This window comes from Salvelinus fontinalis, chromosome 23 (genome assembly GCF_029448725.1).
Source record: "Salvelinus fontinalis isolate EN_2023a chromosome 23, ASM2944872v1, whole genome shotgun sequence".
NCBI lineage: Eukaryota > Metazoa > Chordata > Actinopteri > Salmoniformes > Salmonidae > Salvelinus > Salvelinus fontinalis.
This window is the reverse complement of record NC_074687.1, coordinates 15,979,671-15,998,427: the sequence shown is the minus strand read 5'-3', so window position 1 is coordinate 15,998,427 and position 18,757 is coordinate 15,979,671. Positions and strand designations below refer to the sequence as shown.

The following is an 18,757-nucleotide window of genomic DNA, read 5'->3' as shown; positions in this document are numbered from 1 at the left end:
GCACAGAATTAAATATATACTTCTCCTTAATGCAACCGCTGTGTCAGATTTCAAAAAAGCTTTACGGAAAAATCACCCCATGCAATAATCTGAGTACGGCGCTCAAACACAAAAACAAGCCATACAGATACCCGCCATGTTGTGGAGTCAACAGAAGTCAGAAATAGCATTATAAATATTCACTTACCTTTGATGATCTTCATCAGAATGCACTCCCAGGAATCCCAGTTCCACAATAAATGTTTGTTTTGTTCAATAAAGTCCATTTATGTACAAATACCTCCTTTTTGTTAGTTCACAAATCCGTTTAGTTCACAAATCCAAACTCACGAGGCGCGGGCAAGTCCAGGCGAAAGTTCAGACGAAAAGTCCAAAAAGTTATATTACGGTTTGTAGAAACATGTCAAACAATGTATAGAATCAATATTTAGGATGTTTTTTAACATAAATCTTCAATAATGTTTCAACCAGACAATTCCTTTGTCTTTAGAAATGCAAAGGAACGCAGGTCGCTCTCACGGCCACGCGCGTGACCAGCTCATGGCATTCTGCCAGACACCTGGTTGAAACAGCTCTCATTCTCTCCCCCTTCACAGTAGAAGCCTCAAACAAAGTTCTAAAGACTGTTGACATCTGGTGGAAGCGTTAGGAAGTGCAATATGACACCATTTACACTGTATATTAGAAAGGCAATGAGTTGAAAAACTACAAACCTCAGATTTCCCACTTCCTAGTTGGATTTTTCTCAGGTTTTTGCCTGCCATATGAGTTTTGTTATACTCACAGACATCATTCAAACAGTTTTAGAAACGTCAGAGTGTTTTTCATCCAAATCTACTAATAATATGCATATATTAGCTTCTGGGCCTGAGTAGCAGGAAGTTTACTCTGGGCACGCTTTTCATCCGAACGTGAAAATGCTGCCCCCTATCCCAAACAGGGTTAAAGCCTTATTCTAAACTGGATTCAATCGTTTTTCGCCCTCATCAATCTACACACAATACCCCATATTGACAAATCAGAAACAGTTTTTTGCAAATGTGTTAGAAATAACGATTCAGAACTATTCAGACCCTTTACTCAGTACTTTGTTGAAGCACCTTTGGCAGTGATTACTGTCACGACTTCAGCCGAAATTGGTTCTTCTCCTTGTTCAGGCGGCGCTCGGCGGTCGGCATCGCCGGTCTACTAGCCATCGCCGATCTACTTTTCATTTTCCATTTGTTTTGTCTTTGTTTCTACACACCTGTTTTTCATTCCCCTAATTATTGTTCATGTATTTAACCCTCTGTTTTCCCCATGGCGTTGTGCGGGATTGTTTTATGTCATGTTCGGTATGTTGGTGACTGATTATTTCGACGGGTGCTGTTTCTTGCCCGTGCGTAAAAGTTGATGCTCGTGTGTTTTGTGTTTGGGCAAGTGTATTGTTTTACCTTGCACCATTCATTATTCTGAGTAAAGTTACATTGCTCCCAATTCTCTGCTCTCCTGCACCTGACTGCATACACCAGCTACACCCACCATTCTGACAATTACAGCCGAGAGTCTTCTTAGGTATGACGCAACAAGCTTGGCACACTTGGGGAGTTTCTCCCATTCTTCCCTGCAGATCCCCTCAAGTTCTGACAGGTTGGTTGGGGAGCGTCGCTGCACAGTTATTTTCAGGTCTCTCCAGAGATGTTCGATTGGGTTCAAGTTCAGGCTCTGGCAGGCCACTCAAACTCCAAGTGGGCTGTCGTGCCTTTTACTGAGGAGTGGCTTACGTCTGGCCACTCTACCATAAAGGTCTGATTGGTGGAGTGCTGCAGAGATGGTTGTCCTTCTGAAAGGCTCTCCCATCGCCACAGAGGAACTCTGGAGAGCTCTGTCAGAGTGACCATCGGGTTCTTGGTCACCTCCATGACCAAGGCCCTTCTCCCCCGATTGCTCAGTTTGGCCAGATGGCCAGCTCTAGGAAGTGTCTTGGAGGTTCCAAACTTCTTCCATCTAAGAATGATGGAGGCCACTGTGTTCTTGGGGACCTTGAATGCTGCAGAAATGTTTTGCTACCCTTTCCCAGATCTGTGCCTCGACACAATCCTGTCTTGGAGCTCTACTGACAATTCCTTTGAGTAATGGCTTGGTTTTTGCTCTGACATGCATTGTCAACTGTGGGACCTTATATAAACAGGTGTGTGCCTTTCCAAATCATGTCTAATCTATTGAATTTACCACAGGTGGACTCCAAGGAAGTTGTAGAAATATCTCCAGGATGATACATTTGCGAAAGATTCTAAAAACCTATTTTTGCTTTGTCATTATGGGCTATTGTGTGTAGATTGATGAGGAAAAAAACATATTTAATCGATTTTAGAATAAGGCTGTAACGTAACAAAATGTGGAAAAAGGGAAGGGGTCTGAATACTTTCCGAATGCACTATTTGGAAGGGGTTGAGACTAAAAGGAGAAAGAAAGGTGGAGTTTTTCCTTCGAGTTGATCTTTTCTTAACCAGGGAGGGATTGTAATCAATTATTTTTGGCTGGCTTTGTTGAAATCCAGGGCATGTTTAAAGGATGAACCAAGACAAACTTGAAATGCAGAAACGCAATCGCATCAAGAGATGTCTTCTTGTGTGGGTTGGGATGTGGAAGCAGTTGACATATAGTCAAGACAATCTTCTGCTATCCAGATGGCCATGGAACCCTGAATCAATCATATGACTCAAGTCCAACATTTCATCATGTAATCCTTTGTTTATATTCATTCTCTGTTACTATCCACCCCCATCATGTGTCTTTACTCCATTCCACCCTAGTATTACAGGTTGTTTGGACTAGCTTCACGTTGCCCTGGGTCTTCAGTGGTTTCTGTAGAGCAGAGCAGCAGCACACCCGGCCCAGCAGTTGGAGACAGACCAAAGAACACATACCTGATCCAGACATCTCAACCATCTCTGCCATGGTTCCCCACTAACACCTCCACACCAGAACCACAGACACAAAGAGCTCCGGGTTGGAGACCACACTGACACAAAACATGAGCTTGACCCCAGGAAGAAAAAATGTTAAACTGACCTTAGGTCAGTATCTCTGCTCTGTAGGAGCAATTTACTACTACTCCAATAAACACAGCTCAGCTAATTATTTCTCCATATTTGCAAAAAATCTTTCAGTGGCAGTTACATTATCATGGAGCTGCTGATGCCAACACGTACATTGTTACGACTTTGGTTATTGCGTGTTTTTTTTGTTCGAGGAAACTATAGCTTAGTGTGTCTGAAGGGAGAAAAATAGCCCAGAGGGATGCTTTCAGTCTCTGTCTGTCAGACCAACATTGAGGCACAATACATGACAGAGATACAGGAAGCTACAGGAACCTCCTTAATGATTCAACAGGAAAGAAAATAACTGCCGGTTTCAAAGACCAAATAGTATTATTCTTTAATTGAGCTTGGCAGTCTTACAAAAGTTATCTTGTTAATCAAACCAAATCAAATAATAACGTCCTGGTCATGGCCAAGGAACATTCCTTGGTCACGGCAGGATGAGGTGGGTGTGCGTGTGTACAGGATGAGGTGTGTGTACGTGTAGACATGTGTGTTCTGTGTATGTGTGGGATTTTGTAAGGTCTTCAGGGATGTCTCTCTATGGTAGCATTCTTGTGCAATAGGCTGGGCAGTAGCAGCACTGTTCCAGGGTTTGTTAAACAGCATACATCATCTCAGTTCTGTGTAACATCAGCTACACCTCAGCCTCTCTCTCTCTCTCTGCCGTGTGCAGATAAAAGAGACCTAACATGTAGATAAGCAGCAGTGACATACATAATCTTATTTAATTTGCAGGTGGCATCGTATCATATTCTAGCGCTCCGCTTGGGACCTGGAACCTGTGGAATGGTGAGTCATATCAGGAGTTCATTTCTCCCTACATTGTGTGTTGTCTCTCTCTGCTTCCCTGGTTCTATGTGACATTGTCCCTCCCTGCCTCCCTGGGTCTCTACACAGCAAGACTGGATCATTAGTGGTGGTATTGAGCCATTGGAAAGGAGCCACACAAGTCATTGACTACAACTCAGCGTTCAACACCATAGTGCCCTCCAAGCGCATCACTAAGCTAAGGACCCTGGGACTGACCACCTCCCTCTGCAACTGGATCCTGGACTTCCTGACTAGACACCCACATGTGGTGAGGTTAGGCAACAACACATCCCCCATGCTGACCCTCAAAACAGGGGCACCTCAAGGGTGTGTGCTTAGTCCCCTCCTGTACTCCCTGTTCATCCACAGGGAGGAAGTCAGAGATCTGGCAGTGTGGTGCCAGGACAACAACCTCTCCCTCAGAAAAGCAGCTGATCGTGGACAACAGGAAACAGAGTGCCGAGCACTCATATCGACGGGGATGAAGTGGAGTGGGTGTTCTACATCACTAAGGACCTATCATGTTCCAAACACACCAATAGTCATGAAGAGGGCATGACAAGGCCTCTTACCCCTCAGCAGGCTGAAAATATTTGGTATGGGCCCTTAGATCCTCAAAAGCTCTACACCTGCACCTTTGCGAGCATATTGCCTGGCTGCATCACCACTTGGTATGGCAAATGCTTGGCATCTAACCGCAAGGTACTACAGAGGCTAGTGACTATGGCCCAGAACATCACTGGGATGGAGCTACCTGCCATCCAGGACCTCTATACCAGGTGGTGTCAGAGGAAGGCCCTAAAAATGGTCAGACTCTAGCCACCCAAGTCATAGACTGCTCTCTCTGCTACTGCACGGCAAGTGATACCGATGCACCAAGTCTGTAACCAACAGGACGCTGAACATTTTCTACCTCCAAGCCCTAAGACTGCTAAATAGTTAGTTAAATAGTTAATCAAATACAGTGCATTCAGAAAGTATTCCCACCCCATGACTTTTTCCACATTTTGTTGTTATACAGCCTGTAACGTGTGCTCCCTCTCCGGCCTCAAGGTCACCAGGCTGCACGTTAGGGCACACACCTGTCACCAGCGTTACGTGCATAATGACACTCACCTGGACTCCATCACCTCCTTGATTACCTGCCCTTTATATGTCACTCCCTTTGGTTTCTTCACCAGTCGTCATTGTTTCTGTTTCATGTCGGTGCGCTGTTTTTATTTCTTGTTTTGTTCATTTATTAATTAAACGTATTCACTCCCTGAACTTGCTTCCCGACTCTCAGCGTACATCATTACAGAATGACGACTCAACAAAGGGAATCATTGGGGAGTGTTTTTTTTTGTGTTGGGGTGAAGTCGGGTCCGGGTGTTGGAGCCAGATCTACCTGGGAGGCCTCAGCCAGTTTGTAGGCTCCCATGCCTAAGCTGGGTGAACAGGTTCCCGTGCCTCAACCGAGGCAACTGGGGAGGTCTCAGCCGGCTCATCAGGCTCTCATTCCTCAGCTGGTTTGTCTGGTTTCTGCTCCTCAGCGGAGGCGACCAGTCCGCTCCAGATCCCCGGGATTGTCCCTGTGGTTGTCGTCCTGCTGCTGGAGCCGAATGCGCCGAGGAGGGGGTACTGTCACGTGTGCTCCCTCTCCGGCCTCTAGGTCACCAGGCTGCTTGTTAGGGCGCACACCTGTCACCAGCGTTACGTGCATAATGATACATTTTTTCCAAATAAATAAAAAATGAAAAGCTGAAATCTTTCAAGTCAATAAGTACTCAACCCCTTTGTTATGGCAAGCCTAAATAAATCAACATTTGCTAATCTAGTCACATAAAAGTTGCATGGACTCACTCTGTGTGCAATAATAGTGTTTAACATGATTTTTGAATGACTACCTTATCTCTGTACCCCACACATACAATTATCTGTAAGGTCCCTCAGTCGAGCAGGGAATTTCAAACATAGATTCAACCACAAAGACCAGGGAGACTTTCCAATGCCCCGCAATGAAGGGCACCTATTGGTAGATAGGTAAAAAAAAAACATTGAATATCCCTTTTGAGCATGGTGAAGTTATTAATTACATTTTTGCAAAGTGTAGTAATACACCAAGTCACTACAAAGAGGAAGAACAACTTTTATAACTCAGTTGCCGCTCAGGGATTTCACCATGAGGCCAACGATGACTTTAAAACCATTACAGAGTTTAATGGCTGTGATAGGAGAAAACTTAGGATGGATCATCAACATTGTAGTTACTCTACAATACTAATGCTAATACTAGTGAAAAGAAGGAAGCCTGTACAGAATAAATTATTCCAAAACATGCATTCTGTTTGAAACAAGGCACTAAAGTAATTCTGGAAAAAATGTGTCAAAGCAATTAACTTTTTGTCCTCATTGCAAATTGGGGCAAATCCAATACAACATATTACTAAGTACCACTCTTCATATTTTCAAGCATAGTGGTGGCTGCATCATGTTATGGGTATGCTTGTAATCATGAAAGACTGGGGAGTTTTTTAGGATAAAGCATTTATGGAATGGAGCTAAGCACAGGCAAAATCCCAGAGGAAAACCTAGTTCAGTCTGCTTCCCACCAGACACTGGGAGATGAATTCACATTTCAGCAGGACAATAACCTAAAACACAAGGCAAAATCTACACTGGAGTTGCTTGCCACCAAGACAGCGAATGATTCTGGGTGCCGAGTTACAGTTTTGACTTAAATCTGCTTTAAAGTCTATGACAAGTCCTAAAAATGGTTGTCTAGCAATGATCAACAACCAATTTGACAGAGCTTGAAGAATTGTGGAAAGAATAATGGGCAAACGTTGCACAATCCAGGTGTAGAAAGCTCTTAGAGACTTTTATTGTTACGTGTTTTACTTTTCTATTATTTCTCTATTTCTTTCTCTCTGCATTGTTGGGAAAGGCCAGTAAGTAAGCATTTCACATTTAGTCCACACCTTTTGTTTTACGAAGCATGTGGTGAATACAATTTTATTTGACAGGCAGTTGTCATGATGAGATCTGATTGACCCTCAACTATTCTCATGTCAATAATTTTTGGTCAAACAAATTTATATCTGGTTATTTGGACCCTAAAAGTTGGTTGATGAAACTACAGCAGGGCATGTCTCATTTTAGCTGCAGCTTCAGCTTCGAGACAGAAATACTTGGAAATACCTGTTCTGTGCTAAGTCTAACGCCTTGATGGATCAGGCTGCATTAGTGGCTCATAATTTCCTTTTCATGCTAGGCCATTGACTTGATCAGCTGGATATCAACTAGGCCATTATAAATTCTTGATCGTTCAGTCGCCTTGACACTTACATTAAAATATTTGGACCTTGAAACTTAAATTACAGTCATTCTCCTTCTTTCCTTCCCCCGTTCACTGCCTCCCTCCCTCCTCCAGCAGTACAATGTGGTGGTGTTTGACAAAGACCAGTTTCTAAATTAGCACCCCCCCACCATTTAAATTAGACAAACTTGAAACCTATAAGAATACTGGATCTATCTGTCTGACAGTTTTTTGTATAGAGATCTCAGAAATTCATTTGAACTACTTAACATTTTGTGTCTCCTTATGCAAGGAGAGAAAAACGTTTTCATGGGCACACACATCTAAAATAATGTATGCGATTACAAATATGAATGCTTCTACCCGAAAAAGTCACCATACCTTGATACTTAAAACCTAAATCAATACTGACATTAACATGGTCCTTCAATAATTATGAATAATACTTGTTGGATGTGCATTTGTTGTTGAGCTGTTAAATTACACCGTGGTGCTTCACCACACATCATAATCTGATCCAGGAAGGAATTTTCGGGATTTGATAGTCAAATGACAACAGCTGTTGTGATAGTGCATGCGATGCAACCACACTGGAAAAAACATGTTTTGCGAGGAATGTCCAGAATATTTTGTATCATTCGTTACACCAATGAAGCCTGGATCCACATGGATCTAATATCCCAAGCAAATTGAAGTTGATCTTCTGTTGTAGTCTTGATTTCAGTAGCGGTGATTGGGTAACCCCCCCAAAAACATTACAACCTACACTCTATGTGTTGTGATAATTTCGTTGTTTGCTGTTAATTCATATGCCTTGTGACCGTGATAGGCCTAAAGGCCGAAACATTAGAAGACAGTAGCAGAATAAATTCAACCACACCTTTGTTTTAAGACAAAACCAGATAGCAACCTCTGTCCGTTTAAGTCCACGACACATATTGCATTTAACAGACAGTTACATGACCTACAGCATTGTTGAGCAAGTACAGTTGAAGTTGGAAGTTTACATACACCTTAGCCAAATACATTTAAACTCAGTTTTTCACAATTCCTGACATTTAATCCTAATAAAAATTCCCTGTCTTAGGTCAGTTAGGATCACCACTTTATTTTAAGAATGTGAAATGTCAGAATAATAGTAGAGAGAATGATTTATTTCAGCTTTGAATTCTTTCATCACATTCCCAGTGGGTCAGAAGTTAACATACACTCAATTAGTATTTTGTAGCATTGCCTTTAAATTGTTTAACTTGGGTCAAACGTTTCGGGTAGCCTTCCACAAGCTTTCCCCAATAAGTTGTGTGAATTTTGGCCCATTCCTCCTGACAGAGCTGGTGTAACTGAGTCAGGTTTGTAGGCCTCCTTGCTCGCACACGCTTTTACAGTTCTGCCCTCAAATGTTCTATAAGATTGAGGTCAGGGCTTTGTGATGGCCACTCCAATACCTTGACTTTGTTGTCCTTAAGCCATTTTGCCACAACTTTGGTAGTATACTTGGGGTCATTGTCCATTTGGAAGACCCATTTGCGACCAAGCATTAACTTCCTGACTGATGAGATGTTGCTTAAATATATCCACATCATTTTGATTCTCATGATGCAATCTATTTTGTGAAGAGCACCAGTCCCCCCTGCAGCAAAGCACCACCACAACAAGATGCTGTCACCCCCGTGCTTCACGGTTGGGATGGTGTTCTTCGGCTTGCAAGCCTCCCCTTTTTTCTCCAAACATAATGATGGTCATTATGGCCAAACAGTTCAATTTTTGTTACATCAGACCAGAGGACATTGTTCCCATGTGCAGTTGCAAACCGTAGTCTGGCTTTTTTTATGGCGGTTTTGGAGCAATGGCTTCTTCCTTGCTGGGAGGCCTTTCAGGTTATGTCAATATAGGACTCGTTTTACTGTGGATATAAATACTTTTGTACCCTTTTCCTCCAGGATCTTCACAAGGTCCTTTGCTGTTGTTCTGGGATTGATTTTCACTTTTCGCACTAAAGTACTTTAATCTCTAGGAGACAGAACGCGTCTCCTTCCTGAGCGGTATGAAGGCTGTGTGGTCCCATGGTGTTTATACTTGCGTACTATTGTTTGTACAGATGAAAGTGGTACCTTCAGGCGTTTGGAAATTGCTCCCAAGAATGAATCAGCGGAGGTCTACAATTTTTTTCTGAGGTCTTGGCTGATTTCTTTTGATTTTCCCATAATGTCAATCAAAGAGGCACTGAGTTTGAAGGTAGGCCTTGAAATGCATCCACAGGTACATCTCCAATTGACTCAAATGCTAAATTGTAGCCAATTTATAAGTTATTACATTTTTGATCCGTTTTCATGAGAGATTTGGCCTCTTTTGTTTGTTTCCGCAGCTTCAATTGAAGGGTGTTGCGCAACTCTGTGGCGTTAAAACCAGGTTATTATGACGACAACATCCAACGTTGGCTTCAACTTGGCTTTCCATACAAATCCTTCCATTACAAAAGGAACCAGTTTTTTGGTCGCTTTCTCATTTTATAACAGCGATGGTGAGATTCATGCTACCACTATTCATGGCTCTATTCATGGTGCCTGCGTCGGCCATGTAGGCTACAGAAAAATCGTCATGCATGCATCCAATTTATTTAGTCAGGCAATGTCCCATTTATTCTCACATATTTTAGAATGTAATAATAATTAGAAAATCAATGCATTGGCAAGACCAACATTTTTTATTATTCTTAGTGCTAATGCCCTCCCTACTTGTTGGCCTTTTTGCCCTAAATGCATTATTCTTAAAGTGGTAATGGGGTTGTTATATATTAGGCGCTATATGTACAATTATGTAAATTATACAATTGTATAACATTGAGGTCAGTGAAAATAACAATTAAGTGCTTGGAAAAGTCCCTGAAAGTCCTTGAATTTTACTTGCTAATGTCTTAATGAACCCTGCTTAAAGGATTATAATCCTAGTCCTATGTTGTTGTATAGCTGGAGTTATGGTTCAATTTGCATATATTCACACTTATTCCTCTAAGTGCACATGTGGAACTGCACGAAAATCCTTTTTATTTTTGCTTCAAACCATTTTGAAATGTTGATCCCATTATTTATAGAAAGACCCACATGCTCTCTCTTCCTCTCTCTCTTCCTCACTCTCTCTATCTCTTTCCCTCTCTCTAAAGTAAGAGGGCATCATATACTTGTGCAGACTTGTCTTACAGTCTCTTACCCACAGAGATGGTCCAGACAGCCATGATCTTGAGGCGAGCTTTGGTTCGGGAGTTGAAGCGGCTGTGGTGGAGAGGGTTTCTGATGGCGATGTAGCGGTCCAGAGAGATGGCACACAGGTGCATGATGGAGGCTGTGGAGAACAGCACATCCAGGTAGATCCAGATAGGGCACAGGTCTGAGGGCAGGGGCCACCAGTGGTCTGTAGGGGGGGACACAGTGAAAACTCAATGAACTCTGGGAAATAGTTTTTTTGCGGATGTACTTTTTTTACAGAGGAAATTAAATACCAATTACAGCAAGCCTGTCTTGTATTGGGAATACCAGTTACACGATATATGTGAGACTTTCAGCACCTACCACATTTATTTTTATGGAATTAGTGTTGGTTGTTAAATGCATTTGCAGAGACAGTGAAGTTTTTATAAGAGTTGTTGGGTTGTAATAGCAACTAAAAAGCTTCTTATGAGGTGACCAAAACACATAAAATAGAATGACTCAGATGCCTCGAACACCTCCAAACCCTCTAAAACATAGTTTGTGTGTGTGTGTTATAAAGTAAGTCTGATGTTCACACACACTGTAACAGTCCTGACCTATTTATGTTAGTTTTTATGTGTTTATGGTCAGGGCATGTGTTTTGGGTGGGCAGTCTATGTTATCTGTTTCTATGTTGGTTTCGGTTTGCCTGGTATGGCTCTTGATTAGAGGCAGGTGGTTTGCATTTTCCTCTAATCAAGAGTCATATTTAGGTAGGGCATTCTCACTGTTTGTTTGTGGGTGATTGTCTCCTGTGATGTTTCGTGTTGTTCGATATATTTTCACAAACGGGACTGTTTGGCTGTTCGTATGTTTCGATGTCCGTTCCTGTTCGTGAGTTTACGTTTGTCTATGTAAGTTTATGTTCAGGTTCCGTTGTACGTCGTTTTGTTATTTTGTAGTTTTGAAAGTGTTTTGTTTTGTTACGTGACCATCGTATTTATAATAAAGATGGCATATTTCCCTGACTCCGCATTTTGGTCCGAAGATCCTTCTCTCCTCACCTCATCCGAGGATGAGGAAAGCGACAGCTATGACACACACAGCGCAAAGCAGCCTTTCTCAGAATGTACAAGGCAGTTTAGAGAGGCCCCTGTGCCCTATCTTTTGAGAAACTGTAGCTACATCCCCCATACAGACACAACTAAATACAACCTCCAAATGAAAAGAGTACACAGTAAAAGTGCAGAATAAAGACCAGGCAGTAGAATGTGATAATAAGCTGGAGATAGGGAATCTCACTGTTGGCATGCACAGTCAGATGTGGTAGTTACACTGTTTCTCCATTCTCCCATTTATCCTCCTCTATTTCTATTTCTCTCTGTTGGGAGGTCACAGACTCCCCCGCTCCTCTCCTCTCTCCTGAAGGAGAGCCTTACATAAAGCCTGTTTATTTGGACTGATTGTCACGGACTGACAGCCCTATGTCTCTCTCTTTCTCTTCCTTCCTCTCTATCTCTCTGTCATCACACTTCATCACTCTTTCTCACTTCTCTCTTTCCTCTCCGATGGAGGTGGAAAAGGATTAGACCTCCAGCAATGCTAATGCCTCTTTCTACATCTTTTTATCAGCAACTCTCTCTCTCACCTCTCTCTCCATCTCTTACCTCTCTCTCACCTCTCTGAAGTGGGAAGTCATTAGACCTCAAGCCGTCCCAGCATGCACTTCTCTATCGTATAAGATATTTTGGTCTGCCCATCTGAGTGCCATAATGGATGGAGGGAAGAGAAAGAGAGGTAAGAGTGAAGATATAGGGAAGGGGGAGGAAAATGGACCCAGTCTATGTTTGCAGATTAGGATCTTATAATGATGATGATGTGCCTCCTGTGGCCTGTATAGTCTAGTACCTTCCCTACACGATTTTGCCATGAACTTTCATGATCGGGGTGAAATCCTATGAACTTTGGCTAGGACCAGTACGTTGGGACTCGCGTAGTTTGAGCGGGTCAAGGACGACCCGATGATGGCTGTTCTGTTCTCCAGACCCCTGTCGGATATCCTGATATGTTGGTTGTACATCTTGTGCTAAAATGTGATTTGGCAAGGACTGCTGCCAATAGCCGATGAGCACTCAGCATGTGAGACCAAAACACTGATAGCGAAGAGGAAAGCAACAACAACAAGCACTGTGTGGACCGAGTTGATGGAAGACAGATTGGTTCAGCTGTGGAGAGAAATCCGGTGCTCCGGATTTTGCTCATTTAGACCATTTGGTTGGTCCTTAAGTGAAATTTCGACCCACAAGAGGCACAGGGTCATGCAAATGGCCCCATTATTATTTTATACAAGTCTATATTCTGCACCTCTGTCTCTTTTTTGATGTTTCTACACATAACAATGTGCACACTAATACAGCAGCTTACTGTTTTTTCCTACGCCAACTGAGAAACGCAAGGCAGGATCAACTGGGGAATCATCGTGTGATGCGAGCACACGCATCCTGGGGTTTGATGATGGACAGAATGAAAGATTTGGGAAAATGTGAGCAAGTTAAGATTTTAGAAGTCGTGTAGTGTATGACCAGCAGATCCTGCCTGATTTGGCTCCATCCCACCCTGTAGGATTTAGCCTAAATGAGTCTTTCTGACCTGCAACCATAATGCTGGTCTAAGGCCAGGCAGAGCAGCCACAGTCAATTACCCCTCAACGCTTTTTGAAAAGAAGTCTGCTGAAAAGGGACCTATTTTCACTCCTTTCAAAAACTCAAAAGCACTTGACACTGAAGCATTTCACAGCTCCGGCAGAGAAGTGCACACGCTCGTCTGTACACCCTAAGAAAGAGGACAAGTCGGGTTAAGTTATAATTTTTTTCTCGCTTGTCCGCCTGCTGTACCCAGTGGGGTAAAAACGGGAAACAAAACAATATTGACTGACGGAAGCAGAAGAGAGCCCAGAGGCACGGAATCCAGGGAAGCAGCCTTTATCCACAGAGGGAGGCTGTATATTTTCATACAGATATTGGCAGGGGCATCAATCTGGGCACTGGAGATAAATGAAAGAGCTTTTCTCCTCAAACTCGCTGACAGCTTCAGGCTTGCTTTCCTTCCCCCTGACCAAAGCTGGATTTGTGTTTCCTACAAAACAGAGAGCAGGGTGGAGGGAGAGAGGGGGAGAAGAGTGGTAGAGAAGGGGAAAGAGGACGAGTAAAAGATAAAGTGAGAGGAGAGGGGCATAGATGGAGAGAAAACAAAGAGATGGAGAGCTAGAGACCTGCATGACCACAAACTGTATATACACCAAGTCTTTCATCAACGACTCAGACATAAAGAGTCGCTCCAGAGACCGCTAAAGGATTTGTTCAATTATGTGGACCCAACCGGCATAGAGAAATCTGAACAAGGTTTTTCTCTCTACCCCTGTCTTATTTACTTCCTCAAGGCTGCCATACTGTATGTCAGTGGTGAATTGTAAATAGTGTATTTCTAATGTGTTTCTCTATAATCTCTCTTTCTCTCTCTCCCTTTCTATCCTCCTCCTCTTCTCTCTCTCTCTACCGCTCTACATCAAAGAAATTCTAAAAGGTGCTCGTCACAGTCATTACCATACAGAATGAGTCTGACTTTATAAACCCTAAATCTCTCCACGAACATGTGAAATAAACTAATTGACATGAAAGCTCACAGAACTCTATTCCACCAGGGCCAGTACAATGGGGTAAAAATCTTGACACAATGACAGGTTATTCCAACATAATGTCTGTGTTCTGACAAAACCAATCCTGTATATTAGCTGGAAGATTGTGATTCTTATTCAGAACAGCAGGAGGCCTGCTCCTTTTGAGAAGATTACGTTCACAGTTATTACATTCTGTTCAGAACCTAGAAACACACCATCAGACCATGTGAGTGTGTGTATGATGTTGAAACAGCCAGGAAATGTGTTTGTAATAATAATGCAACACTTCTATTCATCTTCAGGTGTGTATTTAGAAAAAGAGATGGAGATAATTGGAGATGAGAGGGTGAAAACGGAAAGCTCTGAGATGGAAGAGAGTAGAAGGCAATTTGCTGATCATCAATTTGCTGAACAGTACAGCCTAAACAAACAAGTCACATGGGGGAGAGAGGTGAAGAGCAGAGCAGGGGGAGTGACTGACCAGCAGGGTAACCCGCAGATGTCTGGCTGCATTTTTATGAGATCCTATGCGACCTTATATTTTCTGTGGGCTGAATCCAAACTTGAGATGCATGGGCGTAACTTAAACCCTTTGTAAATGATGCATGGAAACTCAAATTCAATTCAAATCACTGTAACCTTGCAGATTTGATGAAAATGAGATCTGATGGGGCGAAAAATCTAACCATCTCTTCCCGCTTGCACTCTGTAACAGACATGTCTTATGATCTTCACCAATTCAGGCCAGTTGAGGGACGGGTCAAAATTTACTGGGGGCAGGGGTGGTCTAAAACAGGGGAGTGTTGTCAAACTTATTTTTATATATATATTTTTGCTTTGGGGATGGTTGTGCTTTTTTTCTTATTGAAGGCCAACATCCCGGAGTCACCTCTTCGCTGTTGATGTTGAGACTGGTGTTTTGCCGGTACTATTTAATGAAGCTGCCAGTTGAGGACTTGTGAGGCGTCTGTTTCTCAAACTAGACCATCTAATGTACTTGTCCTCTTGCTCAGTTGTGCACCGGTGCCTCCCACTCCTTTTTCTATTCTGGTTAGAGACAATTTGCGCTGTTCTGTGAAGGGAGTAGTACACAGCGTTGTACGAGATCTTCAGTTTCTTGGCAATTTCTCACATGGAATAGCCTTCATTTCTCAGAACAAGAATAGACTGACGAGTTTGAGCCTGTAATCGATCCCACAAATGCTTATGCTCCAGATACTCAACTAGTCTAAAGAAGGCCAGTTTTATTGCTTCTTTAATCAGAACAACCATTTTCAACTCTGCTAACATAATTTCAAAAGGTTTTTCTAATGATCAATTAGCCTTTTAAAATGATACATTTGGATTAGCTAACACAATGTGACATTGGAACATCAATGATGGTTGCTGATAATGGGCCTCTGGACGCCAATGTAGATATTCCATAAAAAATCTGCCGTTTCCAGCTACAATAGTCATTGACAACATTAACAGTGTATAGACTGTATTTCTGATCAATTTGATGTTATTTTAATGGACAAAAAATGAGCTTTTCTTTCAAACACAAGGGCATTTCTAAGTGGCCTCAAACTTTTGAACGGCAGTGTATATTTATTAAAATGTTAATATCATACAGTAGACACATAAGCCTATAGGCCTTTGCATGCAATGCCTTGATACATTTAGTGCTCAAATCTCTGACAACTGAACCATGAGGTGGACAATTATTGTTTTAGGAAAGTAGCCTAAAAACCAATACAAGTGCTACACATCGAAACACAAGGAATACTGCTTTTGTAATTTGTTATAGGCTGTTTTTAAGGTAACGTAAATGTGGCTCACTTGGCCAATATCCCTTGTTTATTGATGGTGCTGGCTGCACCAGACTGGATCTGAATGCATATGGGTGTCCGGTAAATGTATCAAATGTCTGGTGCATTAAAATCTTCCCTGTCATGTTGTCTGGTGCCAAATTTTCCTGAAGGAAACTCTGAAATGGCATATTGTTTTTATGAAGAATATTCGCTTGAAAATCTGTCGCCAATAGGATGGAAACCTAGCTAGTCAAGTGTCATTTTGATTATGCCTGCACATCATGGTTCACCAGCAGCCCCACACATCTAAAGAATAAGCAACAAACCAAACAAGCTTGAAAGAATTGTACTTAAACTTCCCCCTTATACTCATCTGGAGGTTGAGCATTTTTCGTCTCTATCTCTGTAATCAAATCAAATTGTATTTGTTACATGCTCCAAATACAACAGGTATAGTAGACCTTAAAGTGAAATGCTTACTTACAAGCCCTTAACCAACAACACAGTTTTCAGAAAAATACCACCCTCCCAGAAAAAGAAATAAAAGTAACAAAGAGCAGCAGTAAAATAACAATAGCGTGGCTATATAGAGGGGTTACCGGCACAGAGTCGATGTGCGGGGGCACCGGTTAGTTGAGGTAATTGAGGTAATATGTACATGTAGGTAGAGTTATGAAAGTGTCATTGCCTTGATAATAACAGAGAGTAGCAGCAGCGTAAAAGGGGTGGCAATGCAAATAGTCTGGGTAGCCATTTGATTAGATGTTCAGGAGTCGTACGGCTTGGGGGTAGAAGCTGTTTCAAAGCCTCTTAGACCTAGACTTGACGCCCCCGATACCACATTGCCTTGCGGTAATGTGTCTGTATCTATGTAATTGTATATGTGCAGTACATTCGGAAAGTATTAAGACCATTGACCTTTTCAACATTTTGTTACGTTACAGCCTTATTCTAAAATGTATATATATAAAGAAAACTCCTCATCAATCTGTACATACAATACCCAATAATGACAAAGCAAAAACAATTTTTTTTTTTTTTTTTTTTTAAATAAAAAAAAAAAAACAGAAATATCTTATTTACATAAGTATTCAGATCCTTTGCTATGAGACTCAAAATTGAGCTCAGGTGCATCTTGTTTCTATTGGTCATCCTTGAGAAGTTTCATGAGTCCACATGTGGTAAATTAAATTGAGGTCACGCAGTTGACAGTGCATGTCAGAGCAAAATCCAAGCAATGAGGTCGAAAGAATTGTCAGTAGAGCTCAGAGACAGGATTGTGTCGAGGCACAGATCTGGGGAAGGGTACCAAAACATTTATGCAGCATTGAAGGTCCCCAAGAACACAGTAGCCTCCATCATTCTTAAATGGAAGAAGTTTGGAACCACCAAGACTTTTCCTAGAGCTTGCCATTCGGCCAAACTGAGCAATCAGAAGAGAAGGGCCTTGGTCAGGGAGGTGACCAAGAACTTGATGGTCACTCTGACAGAGCTCCAGAGTTCCTCTGTGGAGATAGGAAAATCCTTCCAGAAGGACAACCATCTCTGAAACACTCCACCAATCAGGCCTTTATGGTAGAGTGGCCAGACGGAAGCCACTCCTCAGTAAAAGGCACATGACAGCCCTCTTGGGGTTTGACAAAAGGCACCTAAAGGACTCTAATACCATGAGAAACAAGATTCTCTGGTCTGATGAAACAAAGACTGACATTTTTGGCCTGAATGCCAAGCGTCACGTCTGGCGGAAACCTGGCACCTATCCCTACGGTGAAGCATGGTTATGGCAGAATCATGCTGTGGGGGATCTTTTTCAGCGGCAGGGACTGGGAGACGAGTCAGGATCGAGGGAAGGATGAAGGGAGAAAAATACAGAGAGATCCTTGATGAAAACCTGCTCCAGAGCACTCTGGGGCTAATGTTCACATTCCAACACGACATCGACCCTAAGCACACAGCCAAGACAACGCAGGAGTGGCTTCAGGACAAGTCTCTTAATGTTCTTGAGTGGCCCAGCCAAAGCCAGGACTTGAACCCGATCAAACATCTCTGGAGAGCCTTGAAAATAGCTGTGCAGCGGATCTGCAGAGAAGAATGAGAGAAACTCCCTAAATACAGGTGTGCCAAGCTTGTAGCATCATGCCCAAGAAGACTCGAGGCTGTAATTGCTGCCAAAGGTGCTTCAAAAAAGTACTGAGTAAAACGTCTGAATACTTATGGAAATGTGATATTTCTGTTTTTTATATGTAATACATTTGCAAAAAATTCAAAAAGCCTGTTTTTGCTCTGTCATTGTGGGGTATTGTGTGTAGATTGATGAGGGTAAAAGGACAATTTTAGAATAAGGCTGTAACGTAAGAAAATGTGGAAGAAGTCAAGGGGTCTGAATACCTTCCAAGTGCACTGTATCATCTCATCATCAGCTGTTAACTTTTTTCTTGTGAAAAAGTTGCTGCATTATAGCCTATAGGGTTCAGTAATAATAGGTCTAATATATGCAGTATGAATGAACGTCTAATTTACACATGTCCATCTGTCTTCACTCGTCCCTTCTGCAGATTCAGTATTATGGCTAGTGCCATCGGCTTTCGGGGTCACCTATTTATTTTTTAATTGTTAAGATTATTATTTTTTTAATTGCAGCTGCAGAATTTTTAAACAAGCATATTCTTAGAATACCGTTGCTTTAAATCAGTGTGCATGTGGGCACACGCTGGGCACACACGTAAGTTCAACGTTTAATTTTAATTTATATTTCGTTGAGTTTTCAACTAATGTGAATTCAACCAAAATACCATTAAGTTGATTACTTTTTGCAAATCCAATCACTTTTGTACATTCATTCAAGATTTTGGGGGGTTGAAATGACATGTAACCAACATTGATACAAACCGTTTTTACCCAATGTGAAG

At 42.1% G+C, this 18,757-nt stretch overlaps 1 protein-coding gene across 2 annotated transcripts in view; it reads right to left on the bottom strand.

Moving 5' to 3' along the window:
- Positions 1-18,757, bottom strand: part of LOC129820914 (5-hydroxytryptamine receptor 2A-like) — a 35,181-nt gene that overhangs the window by 5,763 nt on the left and 10,661 nt on the right. For both annotated transcript variants that reach the window (XM_055878028.1, XM_055878027.1), the window contains exon 2: positions 10,402-10,602. In XM_055878028.1, the coding sequence (XP_055734003.1) occupies positions 10,402-10,602 (201 nt within the window). The remainder of the gene's footprint in view (positions 1-10,401; positions 10,603-18,757) is intronic.